We start from the raw sequence: 26826 nt of genomic DNA on the forward strand, positions 1-26826 counted from the left end.
AATTGTTAGATAAAGAGATGTCCTTCCACTCAATCATCTGTCATGCTTCATGCTTTCTTACAGAGCTATTGTTTCGTCACAGACTAACTAAACCAATGGAGTATAACAGCTAAAGGTTTTACAGCAAAAGTCAATCAGATTTAATCACTGTCATATCTTGGCTAATTTTGGTATTCTGGATCTTTTTTTCCAATTTTATGAGTCACAACTTTTTAAAATAAATTTTTAAATGTCTAAGAGGAATTGCACCTAAACTATGAAGCTATTTTATAAGGAAATTGAAGGGTAACAATAGATCTACCAGAGTAAATTTAAACAGCAATTGTAAGGTTCCCTTAGAACATCAGAAGCACTTTTACTCAAAGTGCTCTTTCTGTGAGAAGACTCGAGTTTGAGACTTACTTCCTGTCAATTTAAAATCTGCAGGGTGGGCCATCAGTTTCCATACATAGAAAAAATAAACATTTTATATTGGGCAACCTTTTTTTTGTGTGAGACTGTGTAATCGCTGCACGTCTTGGACCACTTCGTGATTTATCTGCAACATTTCCAGTTTACTGAAACTTGCAAATATGTTTTGCCACAGTGTCGTGTGTGATGCTCGTTCCATGTTTTCTGTTAAAGTTTCATGCAACCATGCGACTGCTTCCTAATCCAGCTGTCAGTATGATTTCAATTCTTTGCTCTTTTGTCAAACGCATCTTCTTGGGTATCTGAAATATAAAGGAAATATACATTTTACATTCTCCTACACTGTAACAAGTGGCTGTAAAAACTACAGAATGAAAATACAGAATGGTTGCTGGGTTTTGAAAATACAGTTCTTTACTGTGATCTGAAATGCGCATGGAAAGTATATGGGACATGATTGGACCGTTGGATCACGTGCGGAAATTTACAGCTGTACTGTACATTTTTAATGTACAGTTGCATTGTGGGATTTTTACCGGCTGGAGGCGAACTGTCATGGGCTAGAGGGCGGGCCAACAATGACTTTCACCAGGTAAGTACTTTTTAAAAAACATTGTATTGCAGTTTTGTGTTTGTGTACGAAAATATATTTTATGTGGTTATATTGAGCTACTCTCGCTTGTTTGCTAAAGCTAACTCTGGTTATTTCTCAGCTAGCATTATGTGCAACACAAATGCACAGGTTATTTTCTCTGTACCACCTCCTCTCCGTATATGGACTCATCACTATTCATGATGCATCCCACTACTGCTGTGTCGTCGGCAAACTTCACTATATGACAGCTGGGATTAGTTAGATCAGTACATTATTGCGAGTTAAATGCAAAACCTATTTCAAGGGAACGCAAAAGCATTGTGAGGAAACGCAAAAGTAAAAAGAAATCCTCCATGTCCCCTAAGGGGCTCTGTACCTATCAAATAAACTTAACAAATACAAATAAATACTGTATTTAAAATTGTCCCTGCTTTTTGTTTTTACACCCTTAATGTCATGGACGAACAGGCTGACAAGACAGATCACACCATGAAGGTACTTGTGGTTCATAATCCTACGGCTGAGGTGGATCCCTCCGTGTTCATCTGGTCAACAGACTGGTCTGGAGACATAGCAGTGAAGCTGTCTATAAGAAGGGACAGAACAGACTGGACTTCTTGTCATCTGTTGAGGCAGCAGCATCAGAGTCAGGGAGCTAAAAAGCTTCAACAATTGGATAAAGAAGGCTGATTCTGTTTGTTTCTCTTCTTGGGATGACTGTGGAACCTCTGGAGATCATGATGCAAAAAAGGATTCTTAAACAAAAATCAAGAAAATTATGGACAACCCTGACCATCCTCTTCATGAGACTGACTTGGGAAAACAGTGTTTTCAGCCAGAAGCTTCTTCAAATTTGCTGTAATACAGACCGCTACAGGAGATCTTTCCTTCCTAAACCCATCACTAACTACAATAATTATTTAATTAAATGAGTTGCAATAACATTTAAATTTCTTTATTGGATCAATAAAGTATTTTTGAATTGAACTTAATTGATCCAGCAGAAATATCAGTTGTGATTGAGGGAAATGGAAACTTGTGTAGAATCCGAACCAAAGATTTTTTATTTTTTTGATTGCCAATGATTGCGTAGCACTGTGAAAAAAACTGTTCAAGAGATGTGTATCTTTACAATTATTTTACTTACTAAAATGTGGCAGGTTAAAGCTGCGTGAAATTTAGCATGTATAATTATTTATGATGTTTATTTGTTAAGCATGTAGTTTATTAAATAAAGGTTGGTCTGACCTTGTATTGCATTTCTATGTAACTTTTCAAGTCAGTAACAGTAAATTATCTTTATTAATAATTAGGTACAATTATTAACTACATTAACAATGAAGAATAAGGAATACTATTACTCAGATTTTTAAGGTAATTAGATTTGAAATATTACCAGAAATGTTAGATAGATTTTACCAAATTTCCTTTAGTGTTTCAGAGCTGTTGGCATAGTAGATACTCTTTATAAAAATGTTTTGGTTAAATTTACCCAAGCGGATTGTTTGCAAATCTTTTTATGGATAGATACTATAAGTTGTATTTTACAGTGTAGAAACTACTCCTCCTTACCTTCAAAGCTGTCCACAACCCTCACTCCTCCATATTTTTTGGATTTCCTTCACATTGCTACACCTGCCCCCACCCTCAGATCCTCTTCTTCTATCATCTCATTAATTTTTGTAGTTATTTTTATTGTGTCTATTATATTGTGTTTTTATGTTAAATGATGTAAGGTGACCTTGGGTGTTAGAAAACGTGCCAATAAAATGTATTGTTATTTATTATCATTTTAGTTGAGCATAGTTAAGATGAATTAGAATTAACATGACAAAGTTGATGAGCTACTAGGTGAAAGTGGCTAAAAAAGTTTTCTCTCAAATTGAGAGAATAAAAGCTATATCATTTACTCTATTTCACATTTTTTTCTGTTTCTGCTACAGGATTTATGTCCAGCAGAACATGTAGAGCAACGAGCTGCAAAGTCATACAGATCAATAAAGGCATCATCATCCGCTCAGCATGGCGTCTTCCCCTGGGTTAAGTGTTGACCCTTTACTCATGCTTCAGCTCCACGACGAGGACTACAGCAAAGCTTCAGGGAGGCCGACCTCACCGGTACTTCTCCCTACTATGTACAGTCCTCCAATGGGCATAGAGAGCCACACCGTTTGCATACCCTCTCCATACACAGACAGTAGTCATGACTACCATGGACATCCTCCCTTAACTTTCTACAGTCCTTCGGTGCTGAGCTATACCAGAGCACCCATCACTGACAGCCCATCATCCATGTGTCCCCCTCTGAGTCCCCCTTCCTTTTGGCCCTCTCACAATCACCACAGCATACCTTCTTTGACTCTGCACTGCACCCAACCTCTTGTCTACAATGAACCAAACCCACAAGGACCCTGGCTTGAGTCAAAATCCCATGGCATGAACCCCAACAGGTAGGATGAAAAAAATACACTGATTAATGGTGTAATGTTGCATGGATTTGTTTTTGAAAGTGTTTGACACAAATGCTGAGTTGTCTTAAACCTGAACCCATAAAGAACCTAGACATCGAGAAATAAAGTGAGGAATTCTGCATTCTGCTGTACAACTTTAAAAATGGTGATTTAGTTTCTCTATTATATTCAATAAAATGGGTTTTGAATATATCTCCACTTCCCACTTTTAGTCTTAAAAGAATAATTTACTATCCACATTAAAATATGGACCACTTTGTGCTGGTCTATAGCATACTGTATATAAAATTTGTTGACTTTAATGGGTAGAAATGGTTTTGCAAAGTAATGTAATCAGTCATTACATATATCAGACAACATGACCACTGCAATGGTGATTTCATATGTACCAATGATATATGCAGTTTCTCAGGTAATAGAGTTTGGTGGAGGATAAATCACCAAGGAATGCTGAGGCAAAAATCCATGATGTCAAGTTGTCCTTTTCACTGAGTCTGTGCTTCTTCCTGCAGCTCTGTCATCAGCTGTAACAAGCTGCAGAGGAAGAAATCAGAAGAAGCAGGAGAAGGAATAAAGTCCTCTTCATGTTCATCTGCTGTAGGGAAAGCTGACATGCACTTCTGCGCTGTCTGCCATGACTATGCCTCTGGGTACCACTACGGTGTGTGGTCATGTGAAGGTTGCAAAGCTTTTTTCAAGAGAAGTATTCAGGGTATTAACTCTTTCTGAACCTCCTGTCTATGAATTTATTTGCTTTCTAACTATTAAAAAAAACTTTATCAGGTCTTGTTCCTCTTTTCCCAGGACACAATGACTACATTTGCCCTGCCACAAATCAATGCACTATTGACAAGAACCGACGTAAAAGCTGCCAGGCCTGCCGCTTACGGAAATGCTACGAAGTAGGCATGATGAAGTGTGGTAAGCATAATTTTACTAATATTCTTTTCATTTTGCCATCTTGCGGTAGTGTTAACATTTGTGTTAAAGAGGCTTAAGGAGTACAATATCAGCCTGGGTGATTCCATATCTACAAACTCAGTATGTTATAAAGTTCTACAGGAACATGATATTGATTCTTTCATCTAATGACATCAGCTACACAACTCAGGACATTTATTTACGTGGATATTTTTGGGCCTTTGTGGGTAATTGGCATGTGGAAACCTATTGTTGAAAGAAAGTCACTACACTGTAGGAACACTTTTCCTCTGAACAACTATCACAACCACTGAAGACGCAGATCTAACGCACATTTATAACGCTATTAATTCAAACTGAGGAGTCTGTTCCTCTTCAGGCCAGTGTGCCATGATGTGAAGTCGAGCAGCTGACATTTTTTTCGCAAATATGACCTTCTTTTAAAATATGTATTTGCTAGATTAAAGGAGAAGCACTTCTGTCAACATGAAAAAAAAAAAAAAAAAACAATGTTGAGAGATCGGCATGTTCATGGGTCTGTGTATTTTCAGGCAGTTCGATTTTTTGTTTGAAATGAAAAACGAAAATAGACTCGTTTTTTCGTTTTTTGTTTATTAAACCAAAATCGGAAATCGGATATCGGCTTGTCAGGGCCGACCCAAGGCAAAGTAAACTAAGCAGCCGCTTAGGGTCCCAAGGCCACTAAAGGGCCCCTTCAGTGGAGCTGTTTTTTTTTTTAGTAATAATTTCTATGTCATTATAATATCAAAAGCACACAATTTCACTATGATGTGATTTGTTTTTACAATAATATGTATTTGATGATGTATGTAGAAATCATTATTTTACGGATAAAAAGAAAAAAAACTGCTCTTGGGGGCCCTTGGTGGTCGTTGTAGGTACCGCACGCTTCGCCAGTAACATGAGCTGCTGTGCAACGTGCAGTGGGCATCCAAACGTCCAAAGCTTCGGTCAGAAGTTAAGTAAGCAAAACAATGTCTCAAAAATGACTTATCCTTCAGGGAGGGAGAAAAAGAGGAAGAATAGAAAAAATCCAAGATCAATGTTTGTTTTAATGTGCCTTGGTAATGTAGTGTAATGTAAAAGATTTGTAAAGCTACTAGTAGAAAATTAGCTTGATAGCGACCTGGAACGGTCCAGTTCAACAGCCAAACATTTATTCTAGGGTCTTTGTGTTTGTGTGAAACTGAGTTTAAACTTTAAATGAGTTGATTCTCATGGTTGGCTCTGTATATTTCTGAGGTATTTTTGGCTTCAAAATGCCATGTTTGATAACGTTTTTTTTGGGGGTTTTTTCCATTTTTTTCTCCGAAGAGTTTTTTGCGGCGCTAGTGGCTCGTATTTTTTCAACAGGCAGACAGGAAGGAGGGTGAGGAGAGGGGGAAGACATGCGGCAAAGGTCGTCGGGACCGGGAGTCGAACCCGCGACGTGCTAATCCCCTGCGCCACCACAGCACGCCCCATGTTTGATAACGTTTGATAAGAGTAATTAAAACTTCTCAATGTTTGACATTGTCTAGCAAAATGTTTTTATGTCAGGCTACATCGCTGCTACATCGATGAGCTGCTCTATGCTATGGTTGGGGATATGTCGTTTGCAGCTGAGCATAATCATTTTGTGGCTAAAACAAACATTATTTTTACATCAACTTCTAAGTTATGTGAAACTTCTGTTAAAATCATTCGAAGGCTCAGAATCAGTCCAGTACCAATCCACATTCTCAGGGGAGAAAAACTCACCTGGTATAAATAAAATTTGTAGCTATTGGAGTAACGCTTAAGAGAAATTTATTTAATCAAAGAACATTATGAACATACAGTATGTGTAGGGCTGCACGACTGCAGTTTTCTGGCCGATCCCTGGTTACCGATCTTTAAAAAGCCTGACCTGCCGATTTTGATTTTGGCTGATATTAATTTTTTTTGTCTGGAATGTTGCTAAATATAGCAAGAAAGTCACTGAGTTGGCAACAGTGGGATGAATATTGTTACCTGCAAACATTCAGACCTGACCTGGTGGGCCACTCTGTCAGTCACACCTCTCACTGTAGAGCACCAGAGGACAGAGGCTGATTTTTAAACCTTTGGTGATGAAGATGAGATTAGGGGATAAGATGGGCTTCACATGTAAGAATTGACTGATCACGATCCCCCAAAATTAAGGAAATCGGCGCCCAGAAATCAACTGGTTGATAAATCAGTTGGCCAATAAATGTATCCCATTATACATGTATATAAGGTAAACAGCACTGCCACACATGCTTATGGGTGATGTTTATAGCAGGTGGGTGAATGACTGCTGATTACAGCCACTCCACATTGTTAGCAGAACTAGAGGGCCCCAAAACCACATTTCGCAAAGGGCCCCATGGATGTTTGGGCCGGCCCTGCGGCTCGTTGTCCGACTTCCCATTTAGTGCACAAAACGGAAATGGAAAATACAGATAACGAGCGCTCAATTTCGATTTTCATAATTTAATTTTTGACAAGCGGTATGACCCAGAAGTTCTCTCTGCCCGGCTCACACATAGATAATAATATCTATGTACTGTATATGTATATGTGTGCAGCCTGTATAAACAGGCTGCACACAGACAAGCTTGTTTGTTTTTCACGCTGTAGTATTTTCTGCCAACCGCAAGTCAGTTTAAGTATTACTCCTGTGAGAAACAAACAATACCAGGCATCTGGTCACCGAAAAAAAATGGTTAGCCTGAGTTTTATTTTGAAAAGCCAGAGCATGATTTCCGATACCAGGCTTCCATTTCTCTGAGCCACTAGCAGCGGTAAGTAGAGGTAAGTACACTATCAATTTGTGACAAAAAGTTGTTATAAGATGTTTTTAAGCTAGAAAGTAGACCTCATAGCTTCATCTATCCACTTAGTTAATCTAAAATTAGGCTTCTTTGAAATGTTCTCTGTAGTTTTCGGAGCAGCGTAGCTCCGCTAACGGGGCCAGGTGGCTCCAGGCTCAGCGGGCTGGTGGAGTGTGTTTTTCCCGCTAACTGCGGCCTGATCTCGGCAAGTCACCCTGTTGTATTCTGCTGCTTGTTGTCTTATCATAGCGGCTCAAAGTGTGATATGAAGAGTTTAATGTGTTTGCATGTATACCGTTTGACACACATTTTGATATGTGTGTCAAAATATAATATTCCTCTCTGGAGATTTCAATACTTCTGAAGATGTTAGTATCTTCTAAAACTTGACACAGTGTTCTCTTCCAATACCAGTTACTAATATTCCCTTCCTCTGATTTTTTTGTAGTTTGTAAATTCATATTATTTGTGTGTGTGTGAAATATATTCTTTCCTTCAATTGGCTTCTTACGTGCAGTGGGAAATTTTTTGAAAATGTTTATTTTTTTATTGTTTCAGGGAGGCTGCTGATCAGGAGGAGAAGCCACATCTACAGCTCCAGCTTTGGACACAGCTTCCCAGAATCTCCCAGTGATCTTCTTCCTCCTCATCATCTTCTTCACTGTCTCACCATTTTTTATACTTAAATTATAGGAATATTTTTTCATGATTCCCCAAACATGGGCTGAATATCTGCTTCTATGTTATTGTAATAAATACATTTTTATGAAAACATTTTGTCTCTGTTTATTGTGTAATATTTGAGTTTACAATCTGATAAGATTAAATATGGTCAGTATATAGTAATATTGTAAATAAATCATCCAGTTAAAGGTCTGGCTACATACAGATTGATACATATTAAATATGAAATAATTCTTTTAAAGTTTCTTGCTTATACATCCAGAGCAAAGCTATAATGGAAAGCATTAACTCAAAAGTTGTTCATTATGTGTAGTCAATTGAGCCTATTAAGTTGTAAGTAAATACTTTCATGAAGGGGACAAAGGTTTTTATTTCATATTGGACAGTCATACTTCACTTACAAATGTTTGAAAAATTATGAGGTGGTAAACCATGGAAGAGGATTATAGGACCCCATAGCATTTTTCTAATGGTGTGCATGATTATTTTTTTTTAGATTAAAGTTCAAATTCTGAGATTAAAGTCAGAATGATGACCATCTTTCTGTGGCCCAAATTCTCTCCCGTAGGCAAACATTTAGTTACACTTTTAATAATCTAATTGGCACATTATTTTAAACATTTCCTACCTGGTAGAAATATTTTTATTGTATATTTTGGATAATACATTTTTTCTGCATGCTTGTTTGTGATAATGGATTATAATTGGTATGCTATTGCTATTCAGAAAGGAAAAACTTAAACAAAAAACTATAGGGTTTCAATGACTGGCAGAATATTCTAGTTCCGGTTTGAGCGTCTTTTAAAAACAGAGCAGATTGAAGGTTGTGAACAATTGAGCGGACTAGCCCCTTAGCCATTTACTGAATCGTTAGCTGCATTTGCAAAACAAAGTCAGATTATAAGGCTTTCTATGTGAATGTATCATGATCAAATTAATTACATGCCGCTACGGACGAGTGTACAAAAACGGGTCTCTACACAGTGTGTGGGGCAGAAAGAACTTCCGGGTCAGACCACTTGTCAAAAATGTTATCATGAAAATCAAAATTAAGCATACGTTATCCATTTTTACCATTTTCCTTTTTGTGCGCTAAATGGGAAATCGAATAACGAGCCGTTATCCGATTTCCGATTTTGGTTTAATAAACGAAAAACTAGTCTATTTTTGTTTTTTCATTTTTCCTTGCAAACGAAAAAACGAACTGGCTGAAAATACACGGACCTTCATGCCTCATGCACACTGCATCTATCACTTCCATTTTACTGTTGCATGTACTGCCACAGTAAATGATCAGATATTGTAGGTAAAGTAATGTGAGACACATTTCTAGCAGAGCTATCATTTAGCGTTAGCTTGCCCTAAATGACAAATCATGCATTGTCATCATCAGCAGATTTGTGTTGAACAGTAGGACCACCTTCCTTCAGTCCACGTTTTTTGGTAAATGCATCCTGCCTGGACTGTTGGTAGTTTTCAACAGTATTTTTCCTAAACTGATCTGTGCTAACTATAACTTTCTTTTGGCCATATTGCAGTAACATTGCAAGCAACAATAAAACGAAGCTCTGTTCTTCATGACTGGGAGAAAATGCACTGATGCATGCTCTATAGAAGCCAACAACAAAACACTTTTCTTTTCCAGCAGCCATTGTACAAAGGTAGTTTGTAATGAAGCGGGTGGAGCTCCAAGTTGCAAGTTGAGGGCCTGGACTTGACTTTGTGTTTCTCCATAAAAAATGAGGACACAACAATTTAAAGGTCTTTGAAACAGTTTTGCAGACACCAGCAGAACATTTACTTATTCCCAAAAAATGGTTGGTTGTTTCATTTTTGCTCTTGCACTGTTTCTGTACTACCACTTGGAAATACAGAAACATGCAAAAAGTGAATTTTGCATAACAGTGAACCTTTAAATCTCAGACTCTATATTTTGTCTCTTAGCAACGAACATCAAAACTTGTCATTATGTGGCATAAAGTACAAGTATTCATTACAGGTAATGTAGGTTTCCCTTGCCCCACTACATTATTTAGGTGTGAGGCGTGAACGCTGCAGCTATCGAGGGACCCGACATCGTCGTAGTGGACTCCACCTTCGAGATGCAACAGGCAGGAGTTTGGGAGTAAGGGTCGGGATGGCTCCGCAGGTTCAGCGCCTCCCCCCGATGGAACTGTCTCTTCCCCCTCTGGCTCAGCCGAGCCAAGGTAACCAGCCATTCATGAGCCCAGCAGAGTTCATCTCCCGAATCATGGAGGCAGAGCCCCCTGAGATCTACCTCATGGAGGACCTGAAGAAACCCTTCACTCAGGCTAGCATGATGATGTCTCTTACCAACCTGGCGGACAAGGAGCTGGTACTCATGATCAGCTGGGCCAAAAAGATTCCTGGTGAGATGGCTCAAATGTCTTCAGATTATTTACTGCTGCTCGTCTTTAGCTAGATAGAAACTTAAAGGTTTCTAGGTGGAAAATCCTGACTTTATCATTTCACCTCTAACATGGAAGCACATAAAACATTAAGGCTGGAGGCTTCCTTTCCCTGTTTCTTGATCTTTCCATCAAGTTGGCTTTTAGTCCAGATTACTTCACATTTGTATCTTTTTTCTGTTCTGCTTTCATTCTGCTCTGTGTTCTCCCTGTTTCTTTTCTCTCCCCATATTCTCTCTCATCCTCCTCCTCTCAGTCACATTTCAGCCCAGCAGGTAGCTTACAAACCAGTGGTTTTGAATAAAAATAATCTTGCTAGAAGTTTTTTTTTTTTACTTGATTGGTGTGATTTTGTACCTTCCCTCTGAAGTGAAAATGAGTGCACATTTTCTGCTCTGACAAAGACTAACAGCCAGCTACAAGTGATTTAGGTACTGTCTGTCAAGTAAAATGCAGAACTGTTGTTCAGTTTTTTATTTTTAAATTGTAATTATTTCTTGTTGGTCTCTCCTTGTTTTAAACATTGATGCACTAAGAAAAGTTTAATTGGTTATGAGGAGAGCATAAATTATATGTAGATGTTTCTGCAGTTAACATCAAGTATTCACTCCCATTAAACTGTTTCCCATTTTGTGATGTAATAACCACAAGTTTCAATGTATTTTATTAGCATTTTATGTGACAGACGTACACTAAGTAATGCCTCCCTTTCTTCAGGTGTAAAGTAAAAGGAATATGATACATGGTTTTCAATTTTTTATATAAAGAAATTGTCACTGTTTTCAGGCTCCAAGTGAGAACTTTATAAAACCATGTTCCACAAACATGCTGGTGGGTGGTCAGAGAGCCCAACGGGTGGTGATGGTGCATGGCAGCATTGCTTCTTGTCAGTGTGCCCCAGAGCAACTGTGGCTTAGTAGCCACACTCAAACCATGGGGCACACTGGATCTTACCACTACCAGCATGTGAATGGGTGAATGACTGGATGTAGTGTGAAGCGCTGTGGGCTCCTCTGGACTTTATGAAAGCGCTATACAAGTACTGGCTATTTGCCATTTGTTTCTAATAGCTTTGATCAGCTGGTAGAGACAAATCTCAAACAAAGAGACTGATATTGCCCAATCTTCTTTGTGAAACAGCTGTAGCTCTGTCTGATTTAACAGAGAGCTTCTATTGGCGTAGAAGTTCAAATGTGGCCACAGTTAAAATACTAGTTCGATTGCAGGATGTCTTCCCTCTTTGTGAACAGCTGTAGATGATTGAATATCTTTTACAGCTAAACAATCTTTGAACTACACCATTTTAACCTATAGCTGACCTGGCTGAATTATAGTGCTGAAAATTTTGAACAAGATTTAAATTCCAAGTACTCTCTCCACAATACTACTTTCAAAGTAGTTCACAGGAGTAAATAAAAACCTATTACCTTGCTGCCATGGCCTCTAACTGAACTTATGTTTTACCCATGCCAATTGTTTTTACCCTGCTGTGGAAACACAATGGCAAAGGTAGACTAAGAAAACAATCCTATTTGAAAAAAGTTGGGAAGCTTAATATTTTTTGCCCAAAAATGCCAACAAATATCACTCAAACCATGAAACCACCACCACCAGTCATTGATACAAGACAGAATCTAGGCTTTTGTCTTGTTTAAAGGGGCAGTCTTATGTGTTTTCCAACCACATAGTATATCATTTCATAGCACAATCAAGTAATGCTGTTACCTTCAGTAACAAATGACTTAAAAGAAATTTGATATCTTAAAATTGGGTCTCTCTCTTTAAGCAGCTCCTCCTCTTTCCAACACTCTGGGTTCAGGAAGTCATCACATCGCTTATCTATTTAACCTTTAACAACATTTTATCAGCGTTGCTCTAAGAAGTAGCTCCTATAATGAGCTCAGTAGATGTACAGTTCCACCAGGTGTTTGCTAGTTGCTGCTGGCTAGTCTGAAGGACTTGAGTAGGGGCATCACGGGGAGAGCATGGCTCTGTGAGGTGGAAGCTCAGAAACTTGGAAATTGCAGATTCCAGGAAGAGCTTCTTCACTTATGGAGGCGCTAGGTCCACCCAACCATTTTGCACAGCTGAATGGTTGCCATGTAAATTAGAAGATTTCTTAAACATGCATAAAAGAATCAAGGCAACATTCTAGATATATTTTTGATGAGGGAATAACATTGTAACATGATGTAAAGCTTAAAAAAGTCAATTTTACATAATACTGTCCCTTTAGCACAAGGTTCTGACCTTGTCATCTGAATGTTGCTGTTAACATGACTAGTCTTTGTGAATAGTATCATCAAGTCCATGTTAGCTGAGGATGGCAGCTGGGGTGGTGCTCTGCTGCTGTCAATCATCTACTTCAAGGTTTTACGTATTGTAGGTTTACAGTTGGTGCTCTGCCAGTGGTTCTTAGAGCCATTGTTGCTCCTCCATAACCTAAAACAGTCACCCATTCCTATGTGATCTTTGACAAGGTATATTTATCTGTACAGCTGCTGGTTACTGCATATTTTCTGTTTGCCAGACCATTATCTGTAAACAGATAAAGATGAAAGATAGTTGTTGTGAAAATCTGCTGAAGGAGATCAGCAGGTTATTAAATCCTCTGACCTGGAACCAATGACCACTCCATGTTGAATGTCAACTAAATCCACCTTCTTCATTCATATGCTCACTTTGAACTTCAGCAAGTGGTCTTGAAATCATCTGCCTGATTTCAACCATGTTATTGGTTATCAGAGGTTGTATACTGTATCTGTATATACAGTTGAGGTAAAAATAAATGAAAATGTCGAGGTTTTTCAAAAATTTCTCAAGCACTGTTAAACAGATCCATCTTCTTCCACTTATCTGGGGTCTGATTGAAGCAGGAAGGCCAGATATCTCTCTTCCCAGCCACTTGGGCCAGCTCCGTTGGGGCCAGTGGCGCTTTTACAAAAATTCTAGTTTTTATTTTGGACGCACTTTGCACACAAAAACCAAATTATTTCACAAAAGCTACCCAGGTCAAAATAATAGCTGGCAATAAATAATGAACTTAATGTCACCGTAATAACTGACATTTTTATTGAACAGTTCAAACCACTGCTTTGAGCACACATAACAAAGTGTGCTTTCACTTTGTTATGATCACCGTTTGTAATCAATAAATCAAGGTAAATCTAAGGTTTGTGCTATACTTTATATGCAATATAAAATTCCCATTGACTATGTTCGAACTACAGGCTTTAATATTAGGTTCTGATTTTTTGTGAAATTCAAATATTTTTGCATGTTTGTTCACATTTATTAATATACATTCACCAGCCTCTTTATTAGGTAGACTTTGATGGTACTGGGTTGGATCCCCTTTTGTCTTCAGAACTGCCTTAATCCTTGGTGGCATAGAATCAATAAGGTACTGGAAACATTCCTCAAAGAGTCTGGTCCATATTGACATTATAGCATCACGCAGTTGCTTCAGATTTCTTGGCTGCACATCCATGATGCAAATCTCCACATCCCAAAGGTACTCTATTGGATTGAGATCTGGTGACTGTGGGGGCCATTTAAGTACAGTTAACTCATTGTCGTGTTTGAGAAACAAGTCCGAGATAATTCACACTTTATGACATGACACGTTATCCTGCTAGAAGTAGCCATCAGAAAATGGGTACACTGTGATCATAAAGGGATGGTTATGGTCAGCAACAATAATCGGATAGGCTGTGGTGTCGACACGATGCTCAATTGGTACTAATGGGCCCAAAGTGGGCCAGGAAAATATCCCCCAAACCATTGCACCACCACCTGAACTGTTTGTACAAGGCAGGATGGATCCATGCTTTCATGTTGTTGACACCAAATTCTGATCCTACCATTCGAATGTCGCAGCAGAATTCGAGACTCATCAGAGCAGGCAACAGTTTTCCAATCTACTATTGTCCAATTTTGGTGAGCCTGCACGAATTGTAGCCTCAGTTTCCTGTTCTGTTCCTGTTCCTGACTGACAGGAGTGGCACCCAGTGTGGTCTTCTGCTGCTGTAGCCCATCCGCCTCAAGGTTTGACATGTTGTGCATTCAGACATGCTCTTCTGCATACCTGGATTGTAATAAGCGGTTATTTGAGTTACTGTTGCCGTTCTATCAGTACGACCATTCTGACCATTCTCCTCTGACCATTCTCCTCTGACCTTTGGCATCAACAAGGCATTTGTGCCCACAGAATTGCCGCTCACTGCATATTTTCTCTTTTTCGAACCATTCTCTGTGAACCCTAGAGATGGTTATGTGTGAAAATCCCAGTAGATCAGCAGTTTCTGAAATACTCAGACCAGCCCGTACTCAGCCATGCCACATTCAAAGTCACTAAAATCACCTTCCTTCTGTTCTGATGCTTGGTTTGAACTGCAGCAGTCTTGGCCATGGCTACATGCCTAAATGCATTGAGTTGCTGCCATGTGACTGACTGATATAACAATTGCATCAATGAGCAGTTGGACAGGTGTACCTAATAAAGTGGCCGGTGAGTGTATGTGACTTGAACATGATATCCTGTGTGAACTGTGAACAACCTAAAAAATGTTGAAGAAGAGCATGTGCACACAGTAATGTCACATATTGCAAGCACGCTCAGTGTTTGCTGAAATAAACATGGACGCTTATGGTGGAGCATATCCTACAGTGGCCGACAGGTGCAAACGCGCAACAAACAAGTGAAAAACAAATGCAACAAAGAAGAGATGCAAACAAAAAAATCTCCTTCAGTCGTTTGCTGTATTTCATTTGTGGTTGTAGTCTTTTTTGTTTGCATTTCTTTTTTGTTGCATTTGTTCTCAACTTGTTTGCTGCGCGTTTGCACCTGTTGGCCATCCTATGATTTTAAAACTGTTGTCTGACTGAAGTTAGGACATTAACAGCTTAATCTGCATTATCATTGTTGTTTTCCTTCCTTCTTGCACATATCAAGATGCAGGTCACATTTGAAAAGATTAAGGGTTTCATGTATAAAAGAGTTCTTTTCATAGTAAAAAAATTGGCGCATAGACAAATTTAGAAAAGTGCGGCACACAAAAAAATTCTGATGTATAAAGCCCTGCGCATGCATATACCTGCGCATGTTTCCTTTATGAATCCCAATTTTTCGAAAATAGAGGGCAGCTGCTGGTCCGCCATGTCGCCACCCTTAAATAGGCGACATGGTAAATTAGCATAAATACCTCGCATGACTGCCACTACATGAACCAATAACTATGGCAACAGTTCTTCCTTGTAGCATTAAAAGTGCTTATCATAATAATTCTTATATATTTTATTTCAAAGTTGCTTTCAAGGTACCCAAGGTTACCTCACAAAAAATAAATAAAAATAATACATTTTAAAGGAAAAAAAGAAATCCAAGTGAAAATTCTTGTTTGAACCGCAGAGCATTCAAACAACAAGGTGATCAGACACCTTTCCTGTGAATCAGGAATCAGCTGTGATTCATCTTATACAGAATACACATCTTTATAAGATGTGCATAATTTTATACACATGATTCCTTTATCATGTGTATAAGCTGCGCATGATAGAGGAATCATGTGCAACTTATACACATGATTCCTCTATTTAGAACAAACTTCTACATTCCTAACTCACTGTAAAGGACTCTGTCACGATAATGTAGTGTCAAATAAGACAGCCCTGTAAAGAAATGGCTCACACGTTGAAAATTCCTAGTGTAATCCATTACATTGCTTTCATGCGAATACCATTTGTTATCTTTCTACATAAGCTGTGTCAGATTATCCTTTCTGAAAAGGATTTGATCCAAAATCAGAAATGCTCTGATGCAAATTTTACAGTTTTTCTTGAGTGTTTACTGGAACTTGAGACACAATGACCACAACATGTAAGTCATGTATTATAGAAACGTTTTGCCCATTGTGGGTTTTTTGATTTGTGTGTAGGGTTCTGAAAGTTTGGGGCATGCTTTCAGAAAATGTGTGTAAACAATCTAAAAAAAAGTATTGATTGTACATTTTTTCAAACCTTTACTGAAAACTGAAATACTGCACATATTACAGACAATACTATAAATGTAAACAGAGATAAAAGATAAGATAAGATAAGATAAGATTTATTGTCATTGTCATCAACAGATTACAACGAGATTGAGATTTGCTCGACTCGAATAAAAAAAACGGAATAAGAAAGTTAACATACTGGTAAAGAACAACATATTTTTGGTTGCTGATTCCAACAGAGACCAACAAGCAGGTAAAGGCCTGCACTCAAATATAAGAACATTTGGGATGTAGAGTTAAACAGGTGCTTTAGTGGATTCATACTGATATAGGCAGCTTCTAATAGTCAGGAACAGGTGTTTTCTGTTTGGTTACCATTAAACAATGGAGTCTGGACTGCTTGAATGACATCTGTGTTTACTGGCAGAAGGGTACGGGTAATGTGTCAAAGTAGTGAGAAATAGTTCATACATTTGAGAGAGTTGTCTTCTGCTCTGCTGAAGCAGTGATGATGACAACTGACAACTGATGTCCTTCAAGCAGGTTAAAGTAATTGAGAAAAACTGTAATGTAACCACTCAAAATAAAACTAGGATATTTTTTCCAAAAGTTAAAGCTGCATTAGAAAATTGTTGATCTGCTTAACAACACTTGGGGAATTTTTAAAAAAAATCTTACATTTTCTTGGGAGGATAACAATTTTGACCCTAACTGTATATTTTGAGTTGTTTTAGGTCATAACTGGTCTTTTATTTTATTTTTTTACTTTGCATGATTTTCCACAGGCTTTGTGGAGTTAAGTCTAGCAGACCAAATCCACCTGCTGAAGTGCTGCTGGCTGGAGATCCTGATGCTAGGTCTTATGTGGAGGTCTGTGGATCATCCTGGGAAACTCATCTTCTCTCCAGATTTCAAACTCAGCAGGTCAGAAAACTTTCTATCATCTGGTATCACAAGTAAGATCAGTCATCCACACAACTCTCTGTGTGACTTCTGCTTGAGCCACATTACCTGCAAATGCAATCTTTTCTATTGTATACATCACATGACTTGATTTGTTTCCTGTATACTATATATACCAGCTATTAACATTGCAGACTAGAAACTAAGCTAACCATAAGACATACATTTGCATAAAACATTAACAAAAAATAGATGGAACATAATTTTTTTTGCTATTTTTATATGACTGTTTGGGAAGAGATGTACTGGCGTAAAAGATGCAAAGGGACACACTTAAGCAGCACACTCTAAAACAGTGGACCCCAAAGTTGGTGCTCGAGAGTCGACATTCTGCATGTTTTAGTTCTCTCCCTGGTGGTAGTAACAACCTTTTCATCATGTCAGTGTTCTTCTGAGGTTTTTCTAATGAGCCATCATTTGATCCAGGTGTGTTAAACCAGGGATAGAACTAAAACATGGAGGATGCCAGGCTTCAAGGACCAACTTTGGGCACCACTGCTGTAAAACATTGGAAGATGGGCTTATTGAACTTACTTTCAAAAAAGACTTTGGGATTTGTGAAGTCTTGTCAGGAATGGTCCTTGTTTTTAGGTTCAGAATTTAATTAAAACATATATAAGTAAGCAATTTGTTATTAAAAAGCAGATAAAGGAAAAAAATAAACAGTTTACCTCTCATTTCTAAATTAAGCTGTTCACCTTACAATAACTCTTTTATCTCTCTGTTCTCTTCCACACAGACATTCAACTTTTTGCAGTCTGTGTCTGCCTCTGGTATTCACCATTTTTGTCCTGAAAATATAAACAACAGGCTTAAGTTTTCTGGTGGATGGCAGTGAAATTCTTGACATTTAGTAGCTTTTCATCATTTTTCATCATATTTATTTGATAAAAACAAACATAACATGTCAGTTTCCTCCAAGAGCTGGTTCTGCTGATGAATGTGGCTAGTATGGCCTCGCACTCTATCTTTGGCACAAGGGGGAGCAACCAACTCAAAAATACAGGGAGCAAAACAGTCAAGTTCAAGATGACCACTAAAAATCACCTTAGTGGTGACCCAATAAAACAGTTTTTTTTCCCCAATAAAGTCCAGTATTCAATAATTGTCTTTAAAAGTCACCAGTTAAGAGCCTTTTGGTAACCAGAGCCACAAGTTGGCCCCCGCTTACTATACTGCTTCTGGTGGAGGCGATCCTTCTGCAGCGCATTCTTTTTTGCTGACCCTCAGCTGTAAAACTCCTTTCAGTCCGATCCAGCTAAAAGGAAGAAGCAGGAAAACACCAGCGTCCCCACACCAAGACTTTGTCGGAGGACATGTTTCTGCTGATAATCTCTGATCGAGACAAAGCGCTATTTACAGCGCTATTTACTAATCCTCCATACTGGGCCGACTGTCTACCTTCCGGTATCTTGCGCCTGGCATGGGGATTCCGTCCGCCCCTCACTCTGTAGCCTGCCCATCTCTGTAGCATGCAGAATCAGTTAGTCCCCTCCTTCTATTACAGCTCCTTTTATTTCGAGCACCTCCAATAAAAGGAGCTATATGGGCGGTCAATTATTGCGCTCCACCTTCCGTACAATGTGTTTGGGTTGTTAAATGGAAAAATAAACAAAAGCCAACACAATCTAAACATGCAAAGTACAACAAAAAATAAATAAATACCGTACAATCACATTTTCCCCTGTGCAACATCCCCCCACACTTTTACAATGACAATCCCTAGCACTATTCTTCCGGTCTATATCAAGCATGAAGTTGTCCTAGGTTTTCTCTTGCAGAGCGCTGAGGTCCTAAAAACTCTTTCTGAAAAGGAGCTGAGGGGGTAGGCATGACACCATAAAATGGGGGACCTCTACTAGTCCCTACCACACTCTCCTTGCTAGCTACCAGCTGAGGTTCCTCCCTTAAAGAAGCAATTTCAGTGAATTGCGGTGCAACATCTTTTCACGGCCCCTCTTCTCTGGCTGAACTTTGTACACCACCCCCGTTTCTGTTACTTGCTCCAGTGTAACATGAGGTTCAACTTTCCGTCCTGGGTGCAATTTACCTTGTCCTATCCCATTTCTGTCTCTCACCCTCACCCTCCCACCAGGTGCCAAAGGCAGGGTTTGCGCTTTCTTCTCATATACCTTCTTGCTGTAAAAAACAGATTTTGTCATGTGCCATTTAGCAAGTTCATAGGCAAAGGACAGCTTTGAATTATTGTCTTTAACTCATCCTCCCATGTCATGCTGATACTGGAGTTGTCCCACTCCCAAACCCACATCCACTGGTTGCCTCAAGTGTCTACCAAACACCAAAAATGAAGGGGCATAACCTGTAGAGCCATGGATAGTGTTGTTATAAACCGGCAACAGTTCAGGTAAATACTCTGGCCACCTATGTTGTCTCTCTGCTCGAAGAGACTGCAATATATTCACACTACTGTTCCCAGAGGGGTGATATGGAGTGGTCCTGCTTTTAGTGATACCATAGCACTTACAAAGGTCTTGCATTAATGCAGACTCAAAATTTGGTCCTCTCTCTGTATGAAATCTAGCTGGGCTGGGGTGCAGTGGGGCCTTAGGCCCCACCCTGTTTTGCAGGCTACAGGCAACAAAGCCCAACCGAAACTGATGCACTTATTTCTCCATATTGGGCCAATAGAAGAACTGATGAATTCTGGACAAAGTTCTCTCCACTTCTGTATGGGTACATGCAGAAGTGCCCATGCACACCTCTCTGTGCTTGCTTGAGGGGCACACAACTTGGAGAAGAGTTTCAATAGTTTTGCAGTCTGTTATTTTTTTGACAAAGAACACCATCCTGGAGCACGAATTTCCCTCACTTTTTCAAAATTTTGCATGTGATGACCGACAAGTCCTTTCTGCACTTTGTGCTTCAGGTAAAGTCCCCTGTCTCACATACTTTGACCTGAACATTGCCAAAGTCTCAACGTTCAGGTCCATATCTGACTCTTGAGCAGTCTTAAAATCCTGTGTCTGTAGTCCAGGCTCCTGAGGACTTGGAGAAGTTGCTACATTGGTTACATAGGCATTTTGAACCTCTGATTATGGGGGAGCGGGAAATCTGGACAAAGCATCTGCATTAATGTTTTCCTTCCCTGCCTGATATTTCACAACAAAATCGAAGGAGACTAACTGCACTACCCAGTGTTGTTCTGTTGACCCCAGGTGAGAAGTTTGAAGGTGTAGCACTGGGTGATTATCTATAAAGACTGTAAACTTGGCTCCTGTCAGGTAATCTTTAAACTTTTCAGTGATGGTCCACTTTAAGGCCAACAGCTCCAGCTTGAAAGAACTGTAATTTGCATTGTTCCTTTCAGCAGGATGCAAACTTCGACTATCGTAGGTGATCACATGTCTCTCCCACTTTGCACCTGGGCCAGGATGGCACTCCACCCATGATTACTTGCATCAGTATAAAGAACAAATGGTAGGGAGAAGTCAACATAAGCAAGAACAGGGGCTTGTGTAAGTGGACACTTGAACTATTCAAATGCTTCCTGACAATCAGCTGTCCAAGTAATCTTTATTTTTGATCTCTTATTAGCAGGTACCCCAATCAACAGAGAGTTTAAAGGGTGGGCTATTTTGGCAAAACCAGGGACAAACCTCCTATGGTACCCAGCCAGGCCCAGAAAAGCTCTGACTTGGCAAATGGTATTTGGAGCAGGGTATTTCTTAAAATCACACATTTTTTTCAGGATCACGTCTCACCCCGTTCTTGTCAACAATATGGCCAAGAAACTTTACCTGAGACTTAAACAACTTGCATTTGTCCAATCTGAGTTTCAGCCCTTGCTGCCAAAGTCTCTGGAAAACAGTTTCTAGGTGTTGCAGATGGGAGGAAAAGTCTGGTGAGTATATAATGATGTCATCCAAATATAATGATGCTAATGATTAATCTTTCAAAAACTTCAACACGACATATTCCTGCTATTCATGACCCATTTTGTGGTTGATATCTTCAGAACGTAAACAGCCTTAAGGCCAAGGCAGAATCTGTAAGTTGGCCACTTAAGTTTTGCTGCATTAAACGCTGAAATGTGGCAGGAGCAATAGAGAGCTCAAACGGCATACATACAAACTCAAAAAGGCCAACTGGTGTGGTAAAGACCAAGTCTTCTCTTGGTCTTTAGGGTTCATCTCTGGCAGGTGGCCAGCGGCTACTGGCCAGATCCAGCATTGAAATGGTTTTCAATTCAGGCAGAATGGTTTCTGCCTTTGTTAAGGATGTCAAGGTCTCCTCGAACTCCTCGAAAGGGGAAAAGCATCCTTTTGAGTAACAGTAATAAGCTTCCTGTAGTCTAAACAAAACGATAGGCTCCCGTCTTTCTTTCTCACCAGAACAATAGGTACCACCCACTGGCTCTTACTCTCACAGATAACTCCTTTGTTCAGCATATCTGCCTAACGTGTCTTCATTTCTTTGTACATTAAAGGGGGCAAGGGTCGATACATCTCCTTGATGGGTGGTGTGTTACCTGTGTGTATGCTATGCTGGACCTAGTCTGTTCTGCCAAAATCTTCTTCATCCACAGAAAACACCTTTTTCCACCTCTGCAGAAAGGCTCAGACCTCTTGTTGTAAAAGAGGTCTGAGGTCTGCTGTGGGGGTAAATACATAGAAGTTAGAAATTCATTCACCTGCTGTCCATATTCACAGTTTCTGTTACACCAATAATATGTCACGAAATATGCCCATAATAAGTGGGTGAGCAGAACAGTCATCTTTTACAATCACGACACCTTTTTCAGGTATTTTAAGCCCTTCAACTTCAAAGTCCATGATAACATATCCAGAGTATGGGATGGTGTGGCCATTTGCAGAGAAATATCTGTCTCTTGTCATTTGAGGAAAATAAGAATCCATTCCTTGTTGTTGAATCCATGTAACTTGAGAACCAGTATACAACAAAACGTTCACTCTCACCCCACCAATATATATATATATATCAATGAATGGTGCAGTGGCCCCTTGGTCATTTGCTTTTTAACCCATCCCCAATGCCTGGGTCTCAGCAGTAGGGTTACTTAGTTTAAAGGTGGCTGTTCCCCATCTGGTGCTTGGTAAAACCTGGCAATATGACCTGCCCACTTACACTGCCTGCAAATATTTTGTCCATTTCTGGTCCAGCCATTGGAATACCTGGACCATCTTTGTGGAAGTCTTGACACCCCTGGAGCAACAACATCCCCCTGATTTTGTTGTAAAAGAGGTCTGATATCATTAATTACTTCTTTTGCCAAATCTTTCATTTGTTCTTTAACATTATGCATTATTTCTCTTTTAAAGTCTTCTTTCCAGTTGGAGTCAGACAAACATCGCTACTGTGTCGACTCACTTTCTGCAAAACCCATAATCTGTAGTCTTTGTGAGCTGTCATGTTCCTCTTCAAGCCGCAGTGCCTCTTGATGGACGGCGGCAAAGTCCTCTTGAGGGTTGTGCCACACATAGTCTCAGAACAACATGCTCCGAGCATGTGGGACACGGGACCCTCTCACAGGCCAAGTAGCATCTGGTCCAATAAGCTTTTGTCGGTAGGTGCATCAGCAGGGCTGTGCTGCCACAACCTGCAGCACAATTCTCTCAACCTTAAAGTAAAGGACTTTACAGATTCATCAACCTTCTGAATGCAACCAAAAATTTGTGACCTTAATACAGCAAGTGGAGTATTGTCACCATACAATGTGTCCAAATGATTGAAAATCTTGTGGACCTGGTCTTGGTTCTCCAGCTAGAGCCCCTATAAAAATGTCTACTTTCCTTGACTCTGTTAGTTCTTGAGCATTTAAAGATCTATGCATTTGTTCTATCCAGTCCACATATTTTAGTTAACTTTCAATCCCTTTATATTTAGGCAACCAAGTTGCAACATTGCACTCATTCATGAACAAGAACCCAACATACTTGAACACCTCCACTTGGGACAGGAGCTCATCCCAAACCCAGAAAAAGCAACATTTTCCATCTCAAGACCATGGCCTTAAGATCATAGTCTCAGACTTGGAGGAGAAGAGTGGTGCTCCTGTGCTGTAAACCACCTGCTTAGACACACAGTCCTTCAGTCTCACAAATTGTGGTCTGTTTGTGATGTTGTCATATATCCAGGTGATTACTGAGGCCTCCACCTGTTTTTTCTTGAGTTTCTCACAGAGCAGATCAGGCTAAATTGTATTTTAATGCACTGGAGAAATCAAAGGACCTGATCCTCACAGTGCTTCCTGTCTTTATCCAGATGGTAGTGGGTTCGTTGAAGTAACAACGGAACTGATGATTTCACATGTATCATTAGCAACAGCTGAGAGTGGAATGTAAGCAACACTGGTGACCTCTCTTGGTTAATAATATGGTCAGAAATTTACTGCCAATCTGGGCTACAGAGACGACACTTCACAGTAACATGTGCTGAATGACTCCATCTGTTGTCCATAAACACTGCTAATCCACCTCCTTTTCTTTTTTGCTGCTCATAAATTCCAAAATACAGAAGAGGATTAATACGGAGCCCTCTAGGGGACATGGGGAATTTTTTTTCTTTTGCGTTCCCTCGCAATACTTTTGCGTTACCTCGCAAAACTTTTGCGTTCCCTCGCAATACTGTACTGGTCAGTTATGCAGCATAATTGAATACTGCAAGCCTTTCTTACGGTGGGCGCCATACTTTCTGCTTTAATATAAGGTTATGTGAGGTTTTTCCATGAATGTTAGTATCTTTTTGTGAAATATCTGAAGTTTTATATCTTTCTTTAGGATAGAAAGGCACCACAAACCTACGATATAAACAGAAACTTTCCGTAAGTAGGAAAGAAATAAAAATACATCCTAATTTGGACTATTTCTGAGTTATTATCGCGGGTAATAAGTCATTTGACAGTTTTGATTGTGTCTCTGTTGTGTTCGTAGTCTGAATGGTTTAAAGGGCTTTCAGTGCCACTCCATCTTAGCCTTAACAGACATAAACATACAGTAAAAAAATCAATTTTCAATCAGTTTTTTGCACCAAACAGTTAATAATAATAAACAAGTTTTCACTGAGGCTCTGTAAGAGCCATATGAATGAAATTAGTAATTATTGATATGACAGGAGCAGGCGGCTTTGACATTTAGGTGTGTCGACGTGGGAGTGACGTCACCAGGTATGAATGGGAAGGATACTGGCTTTGTGTGTATTAGGAAGCGGTGAGCAGGGCGGTCAGTCCTTGCAAAGTTTGGAGCATAATCATCAAAATGGAATAAATCGCTAATTGTGACAGAACAAAGAAGAGGTTTGGAGTTGATTGATACACGGACAGATGAGATTTCCCGAGTTAACCCAGTGCGGTCCTTTACCATCATCAGTTTGTCGTGTTTTTAATAATAAAAACTTGTTAATAGTAAAAACTGTTTGGTGCAAAACACTGATTGAAAATCGATTTTTTTACTGTATGTTTATGTCTGTTAAGGCTAAGATGGAGTGGCACTGAAAGCCCTTTAAACCATTCAGATACGAACACAACAGAGACACAATCAAAACTGTCAGATGACTTATTACCCGCGATAATAACTCAGAAATAGTCCAAATTAGGATGTATTTTTATTTCTTTCCTACTTACGGAAAGTTTCTGTTTATATCGTAGGTTTGTGGTGCCTTTCTATCCTAAAGAAAGATATAAAACTTCAGATATTTCACAAAAAGATACTAACATTTATGGAAAAACCTCACATAACCTTATATTAAAGCAGAAAGTACGGCGCCCACCGTAAGAAAGGCTTACAGTATTCAATTATGCTGCATAACTGACCAGTACAGTATTGCGAGGTAAGGCAAAAGTTTTGCGAGGTAACGCAAAAGGTTTTGCGAGGTAACGCAAAAGTTTTGCGAGGTAACGCAAAAGGTTTTGCGAGGGAAAGCAAAAGTTTTGCGAGGTAACGCAAAAGAAAAAAAATTCCCCATGTCCCCTAGGGGGCTCCGTAGTCTTCGAAGATGCCATTTTTTAAATTAAAGAACAAAAGGTGAGTAAAACAAGATGGATAGTTTAATGTCTAGTGTAATGGCTACAGCTAGCTGTTAGCATGTTTTTAGCTGACATCGACGGAGGATGTGTCTCGCAATGTTACATCACATTCATTTAATAAAGGTTGTAAACAGCTGTTGTTTGCCGGAATTATCCCTGATGGGGTTGTTTCCTTTTTTCATTTGAAAGTTTTCCAAGGAAAAATTATAGCAGAGACTGTATTACAGAGATACAATATGATTGGCGTGCCAATAACTTTTACTTCTGCAAAAGAGAGAAAGGTTAATCGGTTGTTCTGATCGTGGGACGTCCTCACTGTTTAGCTAACACCAACTGATGTGCACTGCTATGTTAGTGGTACAATGTCGGACAAAAATGAAAACTGTTTCATAATCATAAAATCATTTACCTGCACTGTATAATATATCATCTCAAGATTGAAATTTCATCACATACCCAGTGCAAATAGTACAGTTATCGTCCAGGTGCGGAAATGATATAGGCTGCAGTTGTAATTCACTAGATCAAAATTAATGTTTAAAGTTATTTGTAAAATAAAAAGTCCTGGTTAGGATCACTCCCGCCTTGAACTTTGACCACAGGGTGATGTGATGTTGTCTGCACAACCAATAGAAAAGCAGAATGTTGTGATAGATGGATGGATGTAAATAAATAGGCAAGTAAATAGATAAATAATGAAAATAACAAAATGACCCCATTGTTGTTCCATACAATGTTTCTTTTTGTGTGCCATGTGTAATACCTTTTACTATAACTAAACTGCATTTATAAATCGGTGTTGGTACTAATATCCTAATCAATCCTGTTTTTTATTGTTTAAAGGCAAACTTCCTTTCTCCCCCAATATAGGAGATTGCATTTATGTTGTTTGCAATCAGTATTTTCTTACTACCATAAGCAGTGAACTAAAGGTACATTAATTTGGGTGATCTTATTATTGTTCTACAGTGCATTGAAGAAAATAATTGCTTTTTATATGTGTTTACAGATTAACTGTGATTTCATAGCATTGATGGATGACAAAACTGTCAGATTACATCCCCTCCCGCGGAGACTGAATGCAATTTGAATGCGTCTGCAATTTCTTTCAAAAGCAAACAACCACTCTAAAGAAAACAAGGACATCTGCAGGAAGATCCCCTGTGAAAGTGAAAGAGAATTCCTACAATGTCAGATTTGGATGCCCTAATCAGACTGAACTACAGACTTTCTTTCTGTACCAAATAAATACTTGCAATTTTAGCACACAGTGATTGGATTATATTGTGCTCATCTCACTTCCAAACTTTGTAGGTCAACCAATATAATTGTGCATCCTAACTTGTGACAACACTAATTTATGTTGAAATGCATGAAGATGTTGCATGTGAATCACATTCAAATCACATGTGAATTACATGTGAATCACGTGATTTCACCACGAAACGCTCCAAAATCACACGTATACATGTGCTTTCACATATGATTCACATCTTTCACACATCATTCACATGAAAAAG

The 26826-nt window shown here is 39.1% G+C and overlaps 1 protein-coding gene and 1 long non-coding RNA gene across 7 annotated transcripts in view; one reads left to right on the plus strand and one right to left on the minus strand.

The window, feature by feature from the left end:
* On the minus strand, positions 1-25006 carry LOC116709533 (uncharacterized). Its single transcript, XR_004336900.1, has 3 exons — positions 24996-25006; positions 10706-10710; positions 1-745 (listed from the first exon to the last, which is right to left on the minus strand). It is a non-coding gene; the product is annotated as an uncharacterized LOC116709533 (long non-coding RNA).
* The window catches only part of esr2b (estrogen receptor 2b), a 71477-nt gene that overhangs the window by 34473 nt on the left and 10178 nt on the right, over positions 1-26826 (plus strand). For 5 of the 6 annotated variants that reach the window (XR_004336898.1, XR_004336899.1, XM_032548130.1 and 2 more), the window contains exons 2-6: positions 2950-3456; positions 3990-4189; positions 4282-4398; positions 9956-10309; positions 17127-17265. Coding sequence is in view for 4 of the 6 variants with exons in the window: in XM_032548130.1 (XP_032404021.1) it covers positions 3029-3456; positions 3990-4189; positions 4282-4398; positions 9956-10309; positions 17127-17265 (1238 nt within the window). In the remaining 2 variants the exon portion in view is untranslated. The remainder of the gene's footprint in view (positions 1-2949; positions 3457-3989; positions 4190-4281; positions 4399-9955; positions 10310-17126; positions 17266-26826) is intronic. The other variant, XM_032548132.1, reaches the window with a different exon arrangement.

This window comes from Xiphophorus hellerii, chromosome 19, assembly GCF_003331165.1.
Source record: "Xiphophorus hellerii strain 12219 chromosome 19, Xiphophorus_hellerii-4.1, whole genome shotgun sequence".
Classification (NCBI taxonomy): Eukaryota; Metazoa; Chordata; class Actinopteri; order Cyprinodontiformes; family Poeciliidae; genus Xiphophorus; species Xiphophorus hellerii.